At 39.6% G+C, this 16,819-nt stretch overlaps 1 protein-coding gene across 1 annotated transcript; it reads right to left on the bottom strand.

The window, feature by feature from the left end:
• Positions 1-5,052: 5,052 nt before the first annotated feature.
• Positions 5,053-6,000, bottom strand: LOC127693441 (olfactory receptor 1361-like). Its single transcript, XM_052194285.1, has one exon. The coding sequence runs from the start codon at positions 5,995-5,997 to the stop codon at positions 5,053-5,055; it is 945 nt and encodes a 314-aa protein (XP_052050245.1). The 5' UTR covers positions 5,998-6,000.
• Between the last annotated feature and the right edge of the window lie 10,819 nt (positions 6,001-16,819).

Genomic DNA, 16,819 nt, shown 5'->3' with positions numbered 1-16,819 from the left:
TGCCAACCGTATCCAAGAACACATCAAAACGATCATCCACCATGATCAAGTAAGCTTCATCCCAGGGATGCAGGGATGGTTCAATACATGGAAATTCATCAATGCAATGATAAACAATATCAAAGTAAAAACCCATATGATCATTTCATTAGATGTTGAAAAAGCATTTGACAAAATTCAGCATCCTTTCATGTTAAAAGTCTTGGAAAGAACAGGAATTCAAGGCCCATACCTAAACATAGTACAAGCAATATACAGCAAACCGGTAGCCAACATCACACTAAATGGAGAGAAACTTGAAGCAATCCTACTAAAATCAGGGACTAGACGAGGCTGCCTCCTCTCTCCATATTTATTCATTATAGTATTTGAAGTTCTAGCTAGAGCAATTAGACAACATAAGGAGGTCAAAGGGATAAAATTGGAAAGGAAGAAGTCAAACTATCACTATTTGCAGATGATATAATAGTACAGTTAAGTGACCAAAAAAAACTTCACCAGAGAACTCCTACAGCTAATAAACAACTTCAGCAAAGAGGCTGGTTATAAAATAACTCAACCAAATCAGTAGCCTTCCTATACTCAAAGGATAAGCAGGCTGAGAAAGAAATTAGAGATGACACCCTTAACAATAGCCACAAACAATATAAAGTATCTTGGTGTGACTCTAACCAAACAAGTGAAAGATCTGTGTGACAAGAGCTTCAGGTCTCTGAAGAAGGAAATTGAAGAAGACCTCAGAAAATGGAAAAATCTTCCATGCTCGTGGATTAGCAGGATTAATATAGTAAATATGGCCATCTTGCCAAAAGCAATCTACAAATTCAATGCAATCCCCATCAAAACCCCAAGTCATTTCCTTATCAAGATAGCAATTCTCAAATTAATCTGGAATAACAAAATACCCAATAGTAAAAGAACTTCTGGAGGAATAAGTATCTTGACCTCAAGCAGTTCTACAGAGCAACATTGTTAAAAAACTGCATGGTATTGGTACAGTGATAGGCAGGTAGAATAGATCAATGGAATAGAATTGAAGACCCAGAAATGAACCCACACACCTATGGTCACTTGATCTTTGACAAAAGAGCTGAAACCATCCAGTGGTAAAAAGATAGCCCTTTTAACAAATGGTGCTGGCTCAACTGGAGGTCAGCATCCAGGAGAATTCAAATCAATCCATTCTTATCTCCTTGTACTAAGCTCAACTCCAAGTGGATCAAGGACCTCCACATAAAACAAGACACACTGAAACTAATAGAAAAGAAACTGGGGAAGAGCCTTAAGGACATGGGCACAGGGGAAAATTTCCTGAACAGGACACCAATAGCTTATGCTCTAAGATCCAGAATTGACAAATGGGACCTCATAAAATTACAAAGTTTATGTAAGGCAAAGGACACTGTCAATCGGACAAAATGGCAACCAACAAATTGGGAAACAGTCTTCACCAACCATAAATCTGATATAGGGCTAATATCCAATATATACAAAGAACTCAAGAAGGCAGACCCCAGATAGCCAAATAACCCTAATAAAAATAGGGTACAGGGCTAAACAAAGAATTTTCACCTGTAGAATTTCGAAAGGGTGAGAAGCACCTTAAGAAATGTTCAACAACATTAGTCATTATGGAAATGCAAATCAAAACAATCTTTAAGATTTCACCTCACACCAGTCAGAATAGCTAAGATTAAAAACTCATGAGACAGCAGGTGTTGGTGAGGATGTGGAGAGAGAAATACTCCTCCACTGCTGGTGGGATTGCAAGCTGGTACAACCACTCTGGAAATCAGCCTGGTGGTTCCTCAGAAAACTGGGCATGACACTTCCGGAGGACTCTGTTATATCACTCCTGGGCATATATCCAGAGGATTACCAGCATGCAATAAGGACACATGCTCCACCATGTTCATAGCAGCCTTATTTATAATAGCCAGAAGCTGGAAAGAACCGCAATGTCTTTTGATGGAGGAATGGATACAGAAAATGTGTATATTTACACAATGGAATACTACTCAGCAATTAAAAACAGTGAATTTATGAAATTCTTATGCAAATGGTTGGATCTGGAAAATATCATCCTAAGTGAAGTAACCCAGTCACCAAAGAACACACATGGAATGCAGAATGCAGTCACTGATAAGTGGATATTAGCCCAGAAGCTCTCAATACCCAAGACACAATTAACCTATCAAATGATTCCCAAGAAGAAGGAAGGAGAGGGCCCTGGTCCTGGAAAGGCTTGATGCAGCAATGTAGGGACAGAGAAGTTGAGGGGGCGTTGACTGGGGAATGGGCAGAGGGAAGAGGGACTTATGGGGAGGGGGGAACCAGGAAAGGGGAAATCATTTGCAATATAAACAAAGAATGTAGAAAATAAAAAAAAGAAAAACAGTAGCAAGTGGGTCCCTGTGAAATCAAAGCCAGTTTGAAGTACACAATGAGGCAAGTCTTAAAAAATCAAACAAAAAGTTAATACTTTTGCAAACATAGAAAATGGCTTCGTAGGGAAAGTGCTAGCTATATGGGCTTAAAGACCACAGTTCAGATTCCAGCATCCATATATATACCAATCAAGTGTGTCAGCTAGCCTGGAATCATATTACAAGAGGCAGAGAAGAGATCCTGGGGGAAAGTGGTTAGGTAAACTGGCTGAATCAGCAAGCTCTGGGTTCAGTGAGAAAGTCTGCCTCCATACAGAAAGTGGACAGAGATTTAAGAGGATACCTCACACCAGTCTCTGACTTCTACATGTGTGTGTTTGCACACATGCACCCTGCCTGTGTACACACACAGGAGCACACATTCATAAAAAGCATGGATATTGCATGCATACATGCACACTCACACATATATCCAAACAGTTCTATTCATTTATTACTAACATTTAAAAAAGAGAAATATCAGAACTTCTGAGGATGATGCAAAAGGTGATCTTATAACCTACTTGAGAATAATTTTAAGGGGTTGATTGAAGTGGTACAATACCTGTTTGTACATGTTTAAATCTATTCAGGGAGACCGAGGAAGGATGACCCAGCATCACTGTCAGCCTGGGCTACACACACACACACACACACACACACACACACACACACACACATGCACACACACACACATTACCTGAGAGAGGTTTCCACAGGATCAGAACACACACCAACAATGACCTCAGAAACTATTCTTTGTAAAGATGCTATTTGATCTTGTTGAATTTTTAATTTTTTTTAAAAAAATTATCTCTATGAATATGGAAGAGGTTCTTGTATTAACACAGAAACCCCAAGGAGCCAGAAATGTCCAACAAATGGCTGTCTCTGAAAAATGAGATGCGTATAAGCTGTTGTTCAACCAGAAACCTGGGAGAAGATGTGTTAATAGCCTTTGGTTCTGTGTGTGGCCAGGCCACATTTGTCATCCAGACCCTTATCTTGAACTTGTCTATGTCTATAGCACTGGTCTCCCCCACAGGCCTCATCATGAGAGAGCTTGTTTATCTTTAGCCTGTTTCCTTAGTTAATCTATTGATCCTATCTTTATGGAAGATGTCACTTGTACATTGAGTTTCCATGTAGTCAGGTCTTAAGCTTTGTTGTGCACATGGGATTAAGTTAGTTATACCCAAAAAACACTTTTTTCCCCAAATTTCCTTTCTTAAAGGAAATGGGTACAAAATTTCACTGCTTGTCCCTAGCCAGAATGCTGTTGGCAAGTGTTAGCCACTAGGAAAGGAAGAGTCAGATTTTTTTTAAGAGTGTAGTCTCTTTAACTCGACCACAGTGAAGGCCATACATTGGAGTATATGTCAGCACAAGTTAGACTTGGTGGGAGTGAAAGAAAGAAAGGAAGGGAGAGAGGGAGGAAAGTGGGTAAGGGAGGGAAGGAAGGAGAGAGGGAGAGAGAGAAACAGAAAGAAGCAAAGAAATAATGAAAAGATAAGAATAAAATGAATGAAAATCTTCATTTCAACTGTAAAGTAAAAATCTTAGAAATAAAAATACACAAGATCAGAAAAACCAAGTTAAAGGCACTAACTTTAAATGTTTTACTATGAAATAAAAATATATACATTTTTTTAACTAAATAAAAGTTCCAGGAGGTCCAGGCATGTATAGAGACTCCATCTCAAGCAAAACAACAACAACAACAAAGACAACATAGCATCATTGTGAGAAAGCCAGCAAACACTGACAGACAGGAAAGGAGAGCAGAGGGACTTCTAGAATTCTAGAAGGCACAGTTCATTTTCATTGTATTGGACCATTTCCTGCTTAGTGTCATATATATAATGACCTGATAAGAAGGATAACATAAGTCCAAAAGAGGTACAGGAGTAGGGTTTCCTGGAGCTCAAAACCCTCCCTTCTCAGCTCACCAAGTCTGATCTTCCTGTGAGATGTGCTCAGGCTGAGGTCTCTGTGGTGAAAGAATGAACAACTGTGCTTCTCAGAGGAGGCCTGAACATTCCAATTTGGGTGTTGGCAATCTGCTAAGTGATGTGGAGCATTACAATGAATGTGAGTAACAGAGATGTTGTAAGGACAGCTGAACACAAGAACAGAGGATCTGTTGATACCACCAAAATAGCATCATGCCCATTGCCCTGAAATTGGTGAGTGTGTGTGGCTGCTGCTTGGTCAATCAGTCTTGTAGAGAACTGCACGAAGACAGCTATTCAGAATCATGCAAACTTGGAAACCACAAATCATCTGGAGCATGAGTCAATTCCCCATTCTGACAACACCTGACCCAGTTTTGAGCTTACCATTAGTCTCTTTCCATTGCTGTCCCATTGAGATTCCTTACACTTCTCAAACACTGTGTAGGGGCACTCATGGTGCATTCTGCTATGGCATTGGCATGACAATCCAAATAACATTTGTTAAAAAGTATTTCCATTTTTACCTAAAAGATTTGTATCCTGGGCTCTGTATCTGGTATAGATAGGAGACGCTTTTCTTACAAAAGACAAGTGCTAAGTTTCAGCTAATTGACAAAACATGAAGGATTCTTAGACATTAGTTCCCTATGTGATGTTCAACACTTCCAACATTACTGCTTAGATATAAATCCCATGGTGAGCACTTTCCTTAAAGCCCCTTTCATGTCCCTGTTCCTCAGGCTGTAGATGAAAGGGTTCAGCATGGGGGTCACCACTGTAAACATCATGGCAGCTGCCATGTCCCTCCCAGCTGAGTGAGAGGATGAGGGGTTGAAATACAGGGATGTGATGGTGCCATAGAAGAGGCAGACCACAGCCAGGTGGGAGCCACAGGTGGAGAAGGCTTTCCATCGTCCCCTAGGAGATGAGACTCTCAGGACAACATAAGTGATGTAGATGTATGAGATCAGGATGCAGGCAAATGGGGTGACCATGATGACAGCTCCCTCTGTATGAATCATCAGCTCATTGAGATGTGTGTCTGAGCAGGAGAGTTTCAGGAGGGGAGTTGCATCATAGAAGAAGTGGGGGATGATATTGTTCCCACAAAAGGAAAGTTGAGCTATGAGTAGTGCGTGCAACAGACAATTCAGGTTGGCTACCACCCATGACCCCAAAACAAGAAGGACACAGAGCTGATGGGTCATCTTTGTTGTGTAATGTAAAGGGTAGCAAATGGCCACATACCGGTCATAGGCCATCACAGCCAGCAAGTAATCGTCCATGCCAGCAAACACACAGAGAAAATACAGCTGTGTGAGACACCCAGAGAAAGAAATGGTCTGACTGCCAAGTATGTATATGGCCAGTACCTTTGGGACGGTGGTGGAGGAGAAGCAGACATCCATGAAGGACAGGTTGCTGAGGAAGAAGTACATGGGGGTGTGCAGGTGGGAGTCTGTGCTGATGGCCAGGATGATGAGCAGGTTTCCCAGGACAGTGGCCAGGTACATGATGAGGAAGAGCAGGAAGAGGAGCTGCTGCTGCTGCTGGGGCTGCCTGGAGAGTCCCAGGAGGAGGAACTCAGAGACACTCGACTGGTTGATGCTGCTCATGTGTCTGAGCCCAGCTACAGAAAGAGAAGAAGAGGTCAGAAGGCCTTCTTCAAGTTTAGATGGTATAACCAGGTTCAGATTAATCCTGCATTAGAATTTCTGAATTCAGATCTACTCCTATTTTCCACATACTCAATTTATAAATCCCAGTTTTAGGTCGTGTTGGTTCCCCAGACTAACCCATTTAGTTTTATTTCATATAACAAAAAACATTCCTGCACATGCACCACCCTTACCTGTATCTGGTAACATTTTGAGTATTCCTCCCACTCCTTAGAAGTTAAAATGAAAAGGGAAACTTCCAGTTATTGTGTTAAATATCAAGCTCCAATTTGTGGACCTGTGACTCCGGATGCTGACATTCTGTAGGAGAGTAAGCAGCACATGTTGCCAAAGAAACATTGGCATCTCTACTACTTTGAAAATATCAGGACAGGCCAATTCTATTGCTTTTATCTTGGAGTTGCTGGGCAATAGTATTTTTTATTCTAAGAATTGAAAAATCTTGGTACTATAGGAAGCTTTTGAGAAGGTGAAGAGTGGGTGATCACAGTCCCAGCCTTCTGTTTCAGAGGATGTCTGGGAGAATCATAATTTTATTTACTACACCATGAAGTCCCACTGGGGAGAGACTCCCTAAGTATCTCATTAAAGACCAGCAGAAAGGTTGTGTAAGTTGGCTTACACAACTTGGTCCCTCTTGCCCACCATCAATGGAACATATCATCTAACTGCAATCAAAACTTAGGGATAAGCAATCTATGTGAATTCAACTCCCAGACAGCGTTCCCTGAGACTGATCTAAGCCTATAGGCTTGAAGAATAGGTTTCCATTCTTCTTCCTCTCAACCAAGGAAGTGAAGTTATGGCACTATCGTAGGGAAAGTCCTCTCTTCCTCACATGAATCATTTACCACTTAGGGCTTATGCATATTTGCTTACAGGAAGACCTGGGAGTAACTAGCATTACAGGGTCAGGATCTATCCTGTAAAAATATCCAGTGTAAAGTTCAATGAGAGAAAATCTAGATGGAAGAGTGCACAGTCCTCCATGGCTGAAGATGACCCATGCTCAGAGAACCCATATCCTTGGGGATTGTGCATTCCAAGACCACAGTGATGTGCACTTCTGAAAACCTATACATTCTTGAGTACATCTCCAACAGTTTCATTTATACTCCCTCTCCCTTTCCTAAAGAGGATTCATGACAGGACTTAGAAACCTAGCACTGGGACATCCTCAATGTGACTTGTCCTGTCCACATAAAACCAGAAACTTACATTTTCCCACTTGATTGACAGATGAACAAGCACAATTCTGAGAGATGACAACAAAAACTGCAAGTACACAAGAGAAGTGGAAGGAATCTGGACACAGTCCTACTGGCTTCTGAGTTCAGGATGGGGTGGGGGGTACTTCTAACAGCCAGATCAATGAGGACTTCATTCCCAGTAAGTGTCAAACAGTAAAACCAAAGTTTTTCTCAACTCAACCTTAGATAGATAAAATGATAGCTTATTGTGGCTTACACCTCTAATCCAGACTCACTGAATTCTAAGACAAGAATGTTGCTGTCATGTTCAATGCTAGCCTTATCTACCATACCAGACCCTGTGTATAAAAACAAAAACAGCACAAAGGATAAGAGACATTAAAAACTAGAGAGAAGGCTTAGTGGTTTAGAGTGGTTGTTCCTTTGGCAGAGAAATCAGGTTCAACTCCCCGAACTCATATAGTGTTTCTCAACCATCCATAACACCAGTTTTGATAACCTGAAATCTGACACCATCTACTAGTTCTCTTGGACAGGCACATGGTGCACTTGCATGTATATGCAGGCAAATCATATACAAACATGTCTTTTTAAAAGGAAAGAAAAATGATAATGGCTATGGAGTCTGGACTATAAAGCCATGCTTCACCGTAAAACAAGAGAAACAAATAAAAAGAAATTATAAAAGCCATATAACAAGAACAAGAACAGGAACAACAACAATAACAATGAAAAGCTAGCCATGCCGTATTGGTGCCTTTAATTCCAGCACTCCAGAGACAGAGATGGGTCGATCTCTGAGTCCTGTGACAGCCTGGTCTACAGATCAAGTATCAGGAAATCCAAGGATCTTACAGCGAAACTCTGCCTCAAATACCACACCCAGAAAAAACAAATAAAATAACATAAGAAAACAAAGTTTCGCACAGCTTGCTCCGGCGGCACGGAGCTTAGGTTCCAGTCCTGAGGCCTCTGGTGGCAGCCCTCAGATCTCCGCTTTGGGATCCAGAACAGCCTGGGCTGCAACGCCACATCTCCAGGTCCTTCAAGAGGCAAGAGGGGCATCCGGGAGGCTGGCTGGGAGGAGTCAGTGTGCTCTGGTGAGTCCAGCAGGCCCCTGCGGGAGCCTTCAGGTGTCTGCTTCGGGATCTGAACAGCCTGGGCCACAGCACCCTGTCTCCAGGCAGTGCAGGAGGTCAGCTGTGCACCAGAGGCCACATGGGAAGAGGCAGCTTGCACTGGTAGGTCCAGCATTGACAAGACCAACTAACACCAGTGAGAACTAGATGGCAAAAGGCAAACGCAGGAACGTCACTAACAGAAATCAAGGCAATATGGCAGCATCTGAACCCAATTCTCCTTTAACAGCATGTCCTGGATACCCCCTCACACCAGTAAAACAAGATTTGGATTTAAAATCACTGGTCATGATGCTGGTACAGGAACACATGAAGGACATACTTAAAGAAATTCAGGAGAAAATGGATCAAAAGTTAGAAGTCTTTGCAAGGGAAACACAAAAATCATTGAAAGAAATTCAGGAGAATACAAAAGCCAATAAGGAGGAAATGCAAAAATCACTTAAAGAAATACAGGAGAACTTTGGTCAACAGGCTGAGGCCATGAAAGAGGAAACACAAAAATCTCTTAAAGAATTACAGGAAAGCACAAACAAGCAAGTGAAGGAGCTAAGCAAAACCATCCAGGATCTAAAATCAGAAGTAGAAACAACTAAGAAAACTCAAAGGGAGACAACTTTGGAGATAGAAAACCTTGGGAAGAAATCAGGGGACATAGATGCAAATATCAACAACAGAATACAAGAGATAGAAGAAAGAATCTCAGATGCTGAAGATACCATAGAAACCATGGACTCAACAGTTAAAGAAAATGCAAAATGCAAAAAGCTTGTAACCCAAAATATCCAGGAAATCCAGGACACAATGAGAAGATCAAACCTAAGGATTATAGGCATAGATGAGAGTGAAGATTTACAACTTAAAGGGCCAGCAAATATCTTCAATAAAATTATGGAAGAAAACTTCCCTAACCTAAAGAGAGAGATGCCCACGAATATACAAGAAGCCTACAGAACTCCAAACAGACTGGACCAGAACAGAAATACCTCCTGTCACATAATAATCAAAACACCAAATGTACTAAACAAAGAAAGAATATTAAAGGCAGTAAGAGAAAAAGGCCAAGTAACATATAAAGGAAGACCTATCAGAATCACAGCAGACTTTTCACCTGAGACTATGAAAGCTAGAAGATCCTGGGCAGATCTCATGCAGACTCTAAGAGAACACAAATGCCAGCCAAAACTACTATACCCAGCAAAACTCTCAATCACCATAGATGGAGAAACTAAGATATTCCATGACAAAACCAAGCTTACCCAATATCTATCCACAAACCCAGCCCTACAAAGGATAATAGGAGGAAAACACCAATACAAGGAGGGAAACTTCACCCTGGAAAAAGCAAGATAGTAACCTTCTCTCATCAAACCCAAAAGAAGTTAAGCAATCAAATTAAAAAAATAACGTCAAAAATGACAGGAAGTAACAGTCACTATTCCTTAATACCTCTTAACATCAATGGACTCAATGCCCCAATAAAAAGACATAGACTAACCGACTGGATACGTAAACAGGACCCTACATTTTGCTGCATACAGGAAACACACCTCAGGGTCAAAGACAAACACTACCTTAGAGTAAAATGCAGGAAGTCAATTTTACAAGCAAATGGTCTCAGGAAACAAGCTGGAGTAGCCATTCTAATATCAGATAAAATTGACTTTCAACCCAAAGTCATCAAAAGAGACTCTGAGGGACACTTCTTGCTGGTCAAAGGAAAAATACAACAAGAAGAACTCTCAATCCTGAACATCTATCCTCCAAATGCAAGGGCACCCTCATTCATAAAAGAAACTTTATTAAAGCTCAAAGCACACATTGCACCTAACACAATAATTGTGGGTGACTTCCACACTGTGCTTTCCTCAATGGACCGATCAGGAAAACAGAAACTGAACAGGGACACAATGAAACCAATTGAAGCTTTGGACCAATTAGATTTAACATATATATATATATATATATATATATATATATATATATATATATATATATATATAGAACATTCTATCCTAAAGCAAAAGAATATACCTTTTTCTCAGCACCTCATGGTACCTTCTCCAAAATTGACCATATAATCTGTCACAAGACAGACCTCAACAAATATAAGAAGATAGAACTAATCCCATGCCTCCTATCAGATCACTATGGAGTAAGAGTGGTCTTCAATAGCAACAAAAACAACAGAAAACCCATATACAGGTGGAAACTGAACAATATTCTACTCAATGATACCTTGGTCAAGGAAGAAATAAAGAAAGAAATTAAAGACTTCTTAGGACTTAATGAAAATGAAGACACAACATACCCAAATCTATGGGACACAATGAAAGCAGTGCTAAGAGAAAAACTCATAGCCCTGAGTGCCTCCAAAAAGAAAATGGAGAGAGCATACACTAACAGCTTAATGACACACCTGAAAGCCCTGGAACAAAAAGAAGCTATCTCATCCAGGAGGAGTAGAAGGCAGGAAATCATCAAACTCAGGGAGGAAATCAATCAAGTAGAAACAAAGAGAACCATACAAAGAATCAACAAAACCAGGAGCTGGTTCTTTGAGAAAATCAACAAGATAGATAAACCCTTAGCCAGACTAACCAAAGGGCACAGAGACAGTATCCAGATTAACAAACTTAGAACTGAAAAGGGAGATATAACAACAGAAACTGAGGAAATTCAAAAAATCATCAGATCCTACTACAAAAGCTTATACTCAAGACAACTGGAGAATCTTGAGGAAATGGACAGTTTCCTAGACAGATATCCAACACCAAAACTAAATCAGGATCAAATAGATCAACTAAACAGTCCCATAACACCTAAAGAAATAAAAAGGGTTATAGAAAGTCTCCCAACCAAAAAAAGCATGGGACCAGATGGCTTCAGTGCAGAATTCTATCAGATCTTCATAGAAGACCTAACACCAATACTCTTCAAACTATTCCACAAAATAGAAACAGAAGGAACTCTACCCAACTCGTTCTATGAAGCCAAAATTACGCTGGTACCAAAACCACACAAAGATCCAACAAAGAAAGAGAACTTCAGGCCAATTTCTCTTATGAATATTGAAGCAAAAATACTCAATAAAATTCTTGCCAACCGAATCCAAGAACACATCAAAACGATCATCCACCATGATCAAGTAGGTTTCATCCCAGGGATGCAGGGATGGTTTAATATAAGGAAATCCATCAATGATATCCATTACATAAACAAACTCAAAGAAAAAAAAACATATGATCATCTCTTTAGATGCAGAAAAAGCATTTGACAAAATCCAGCATCCTTTCATGCTAAAAGTCTTGGAAAGAACAGGAATTCAAAGCCCATACCTACACATCGTTAAAGCAATATACAGCAAACCAGTAGCCAACATCAAACTAAATGGAGAGAAACTTGAAGCAATCCCACTAAAATCAGGGACTAGACAAAGCTGTCCTCTCTCTCCTTATCTTTTCAATATAGTACTTGAAGTTCTAGCTAAAGCAATTAGACAACATAAGGAGGTCAAGTGGATACAAATTAGAAAGGAAGAAGTCAAATTATCACTATTTGCAGATGACATGATAGTCTACTTAAGTGACCCGAAAACCTCCACCAGAGAACTTCTACAGCTGATAAACAACTTCAGCAAAGTGGCTGGTTATAAAATCAACTCAAGCAAATCAGTTGCCTTCCTATACGCAAAGGATAAGCAGGCTGAAAAAGAAGTTAGGGAAATGACACCCTTCACAATAGCCACAAACAATATAAAGTATTTTGGTGTGACTCTAACCAAACAAGTGAAAGATCTATATTACAAGAACTTCAGGTCTCTGAAGAAGGAAATCGAAGAAGACCTCAGAAAATGGAAAAATCTGCCATGCTCGTGGATCGCCAGGATTAATATAGTTAAAATGGCCATCTTGCCAAAAGCAATCTACAGATTCAATGCAATCCCCATCAAAATTCCAACTCGGTTCTTCACAGAGTTAGAAAAAGCAATTCTCAAATTCATCTGGAATAACAAAAAACCCAGGATAGCTAAAACTATTCTCAACAACAAAAGAAATTCTGGGGGAATCAGTATTCCTGACTTCAAGCAATAGTACAGAGCAATAGTGTTAAAAACTGCATGGTATTGGCACAGTGACAGACAAGTGGACCAATGGAATAGAATTGAAGATCCAGAAATGAACCCATACACCTATGGTCACTTGATCTTCGACAAAGGAGCCAAAAACATCCAGTGGAAAAAAGATAGCCTTTTCAACAAATGGTGCTGGTTCAATTGGAGGTCAGCATGCAGAAGAATGAGAATTGATCCATTCTTATCTCCATGTACTAAACTTCACTCCAAGTGGATCAAGGACCTCCATGTAAAACCAGACACACTCAAACTAATAGAAAAGAAACTGGGGAAGACCCTAGAGGACATGGGCATGAGGAGAAAGTTTCTGAACACATCACCAATAGCTTATGCTCTAAGATCAAGAATTGACAAATGGGACCTCATAAAATTACAAAGTTTCTGTAAGGCAAAGGACACTCTTAAAAGGACAAAACGGCAACCATCAAATTGGGAAAGAATATTCACCAACCCTACATCTGATAGAAGGCTAATATCCAATATATACAAAGAACTCGAGAAGTTAGACCACAGGGAATCAAATAACCCTATTAAAAATGGGGTACAGATCTAAAGAAAAAATTTTCACCTGAAGAAATTCAGATGGCTGAGAGGCACCTTAAGAAGTGCTCAACATCATTAGTCATTAGGGAAATGCAAATCAAAACAACCCTGGGATTTCACCTTACACCAGTCAGAATGGCTAAGGTCAAAAACTCAGGAGACAGCAGGTGTTGGCAAGGATGTGGAGAAAGAGGAACACTCCTCCACTGCTGTTGGGGCTGTAAGATGGTACAATCACTTTGGAAATCAGTCTGGAGCTTCCTCAGAAAACTGGACATGACACTTCCGGAGGACCCTGCTATACCTCTCCTGGGAATATACCCAAAGGATTCCCTGGCATGCAATAAAGGCACATGCTCCATTATGTTCATAGCAGCCTTATTTATAATAGCCAGAAGCTGGAAAGAACCCAGATGCCCCTCAAAGGAGGAATGGATACAGAAAATGTGGTATATTTACACAATGGAATACTACTCAGCAATTAGAAACAATGAATTCACAAAATTTTTAGGCAAATGGTTTGATCTGGAAAATATCCTAAGTGAGGTAACCCAGTCATAAAAGAATACACATGGAATGCAATCTCTGATAAGTGGATATTAATTAGCCCAGAAGCCCTGAATACCCAAGGCACAACAAATGACTCCCATGAAGAAGTATGGAGAAGGTCCTGATCCTGGAAAGGATTGATCTAGCATTGGAGGGGAATATAAGGACAGAGAAAAAAAGGAGGGAGGTGAATGGAGAAGGGATGGAGCGAAGAAGGTTTATGGGACATATGTGGAGGGGGGAAAGGGGAAATCATTTGGAATGTAAACAAAGAATATAGAAAATAAAAATATTATAAAAAAAGACACAGAAGGACACTTTATAAAAAAAACAAAGTTTAAGTGTATAGATGAGATGACATTAGCTGTTCATTAATTCTTGTATCTATGTGCTTAAACATCTGTGATTTCTGCTCTTGCTATTTGTTAGAAATTTCTTACAATAAAGATCTTCATTTAAAATCAGAACTTTTGCTGGCAATGCAGGTGCATGACTTTAACCCTAGCACGTGGGAAACAGAAAACAGAAGCAAGTCATGCTGCTGTTAAAGGAACACAATTAGGACATAAATAAATTTCTTAAAGAAATACAGGAGAAAATGGATCAAAAGTTAGAAGCCATTACAAGGGAAACACAAAAATAATTTAAAGAAATTCAGGAGAATAGGGGTCAAAAGATAGAAGGCAATAAAGAGGAAATGCAAAAAACACTTAAAGAAATACAGGAGGACTTGAGTCAGCAGGCAGAAGTCATGAAAGAGGAAACACAAAAATCTCTTAAAGAATTACAGGAAAACACAAACAAGCAAGTGGAGGAACTGAGCAAAACCATCCAGGATCTAAAAACAGAAGTGAAAATAACTAAGAAATCACAAAGGGAGACAACTTTGGAGGTAGAAAACCTTGGGAAGAAATCAGGGGTCATAGATGCAAATATCAACAACAGAATACAAGAGATAGAAGAAAGAATCTCAGATGCCAAAGATACCATAGAAACCATGGACTCAACAGTTAAAGAAAATGCAAAATGCAAAAAGCTTGTAACCCAAAACCTCCAGGAAATCCAGGACACAATGAGAAGACCAAACCTAAGAATTATAGGCATAGATGAGAGTGAAGATTTACAACTTAAAGGGCCAGCAAATATCTTCAACAAAATTATGGAAGAAAACTTCCCTAACCTAAAGAGAGAGATGCCCATGAATATATAAGAAGCCTACAGAACTCCAAACAGACTGGACCAGAACAGAAATACCTCCCGTCACATAATAATCAAAACCCCAAATGTACTAAATAAAGAATGAATACTAAAGGCAGTAAGAGAAAAGGGCCAAGTAACATATAAAGGAAGACATATTAGAATTACACCAGACTTCTCACCAGAGACCACGAAAACTAGAAGATCCTGGGCAGATCTCATGCAGACTCTAAGAGAACACAAATGCCTGACAAAACTACTATAGCTAGCAAAACTCTCAATCACCATAGATAGAGAAACCAAGATATTCCATGATAAAACCAAATTTACACAATATCTTTCCACAAACCCAGCCCTACAAAGGACAATAGAGGGAAAACACCAATACAAGGAGGGAAACTACACCCTGGAAAAGGCAAGATAGTAACCTCCTTTCATCAAACCCAAAAGAAGATGACCAATCAAATATAAAAAATAACATAAAAAATGGCAGGAAGTAAAATCACTATTCCTTAATATCTCTTAACAACAATGGATTCAATTCCCCAATTAAAAGACATAGACTAACAGACTGGATACATAAACAGGACCTTACATTTTGCTGCATACAGGAAACACACCTCAGTGTCAAAGACAAACACTACCTTAGAGTAAAAGGCTGGAAGATAATTATACAAGCAAATGGTCTCAGGAAACAAGCCATAGTAGCCACTCTAATATCAGATAAAATTGACTTTCAACCTAAAGTCATTAAAAGCCACATGGACGGACACTTCTTGCTGGTTAATGGAAAAATACACCAAGAAGAACTTTCAATCCTGAACTTCTATGCTCCAAATGCAAGCACCCTCATTAGTAAAAGAAACTTTACTAAAGCTCAAAGCACACATTGCACCTAACACAATAATTGTGGGTGACTTCAACACTCCACTATTCTCAATGGACTGATCAGGAAAACAGAAACTAACCAGGGACACAGTGCCACTAACTGAAGCTTCGGACCAATTGGATTTAACAGAAATATATAGAACATTTCATCCTAAAGCAAAAGAATATACCTTTTTCTCAGGACCTCATGGTACATTCTCCAAAATCAATCATATAATTGGTCACAAGAGAGACTTCAACAAATATAAGAAGATCGAACTAATCCCATGCCTCCTAGCTCAGTATGGAGTAAAAGTGGTCTTCAATAGCAACAAAATCGACAGAAAGCACACATACACATGGAAACTGAACAATACTCAATGATACCTTGGTCAAGGAAGAAATAAAGAAAGAAATCAAAGACGTTTTAGAATTTAATGAAAACAAAGACACAACATACCCAAATCTATGGGACACAGTAAAAGCAGTGCTAAGAGGAAAATTCATAGCTCTGAGTGCCTCCAAATAGAAAATGGAGAGAGCAAACCCTAGCAGGTTAATGGAACACCTGAAAACCCTGGAACAAAAAGAAACCAATTCACCCAGGAGGAGTAGAAGACAGGAAATCATCAAACTCAGGGCTGAAACCAATTAAGTGGAAACAAAGAGAACCACACAAAGAATCAACAAAACCAGGAGATGGTTCTTTGAGAAAATCAACAAGATAGATAAACCCTTAGCCAGACTAACCAAAGGGCACAGAGACAGTATGCAAATTAACAAAATTAGAAATGAAAAGGGAGATATAGTAACAGAAATTGAGGAAATTCAAAAAAATCATCGATTTTACTTCAAAAGCCTACATTCAACACAACTGGAGAATCTGGAGGAAATGGACAATTTCCTAGACAGATATAACAAACACCAAAATTAAATCAAAATCAAATAGATCATTTAAACAGTCCCATAACCCTAATGAAATAAAAGGGGTCATAGAAAGTCTCCCAACCAAAGAAAGCATGGGACCAGATGGTTTTAGTGCAGTATTCTATCAGACCTTCAAAGAAGACCTAACACCAATACTCTTCAAGCTATTCCACAAAATAGAAAAAGAAGGA

The sequence above is a fragment of the Apodemus sylvaticus genome, chromosome 10 (genome assembly GCF_947179515.1).
Source record: "Apodemus sylvaticus chromosome 10, mApoSyl1.1, whole genome shotgun sequence".
Taxonomy (NCBI): domain Eukaryota; kingdom Metazoa; phylum Chordata; class Mammalia; order Rodentia; family Muridae; genus Apodemus; species Apodemus sylvaticus.
The sequence above is the reverse complement of the archived record's forward strand: the minus strand, read 5'-3'. Positions and strand labels throughout refer to the sequence as shown.

Excerpts from the sequence above, each read along its gene's own strand:
- LOC127693441 (XM_052194285.1), bottom strand. The coding sequence starts at position 5,997 with ATGAGCAGCATCAACCAGTCGAGTGTCTCTGAGTTCCTCCTCCTGGGA.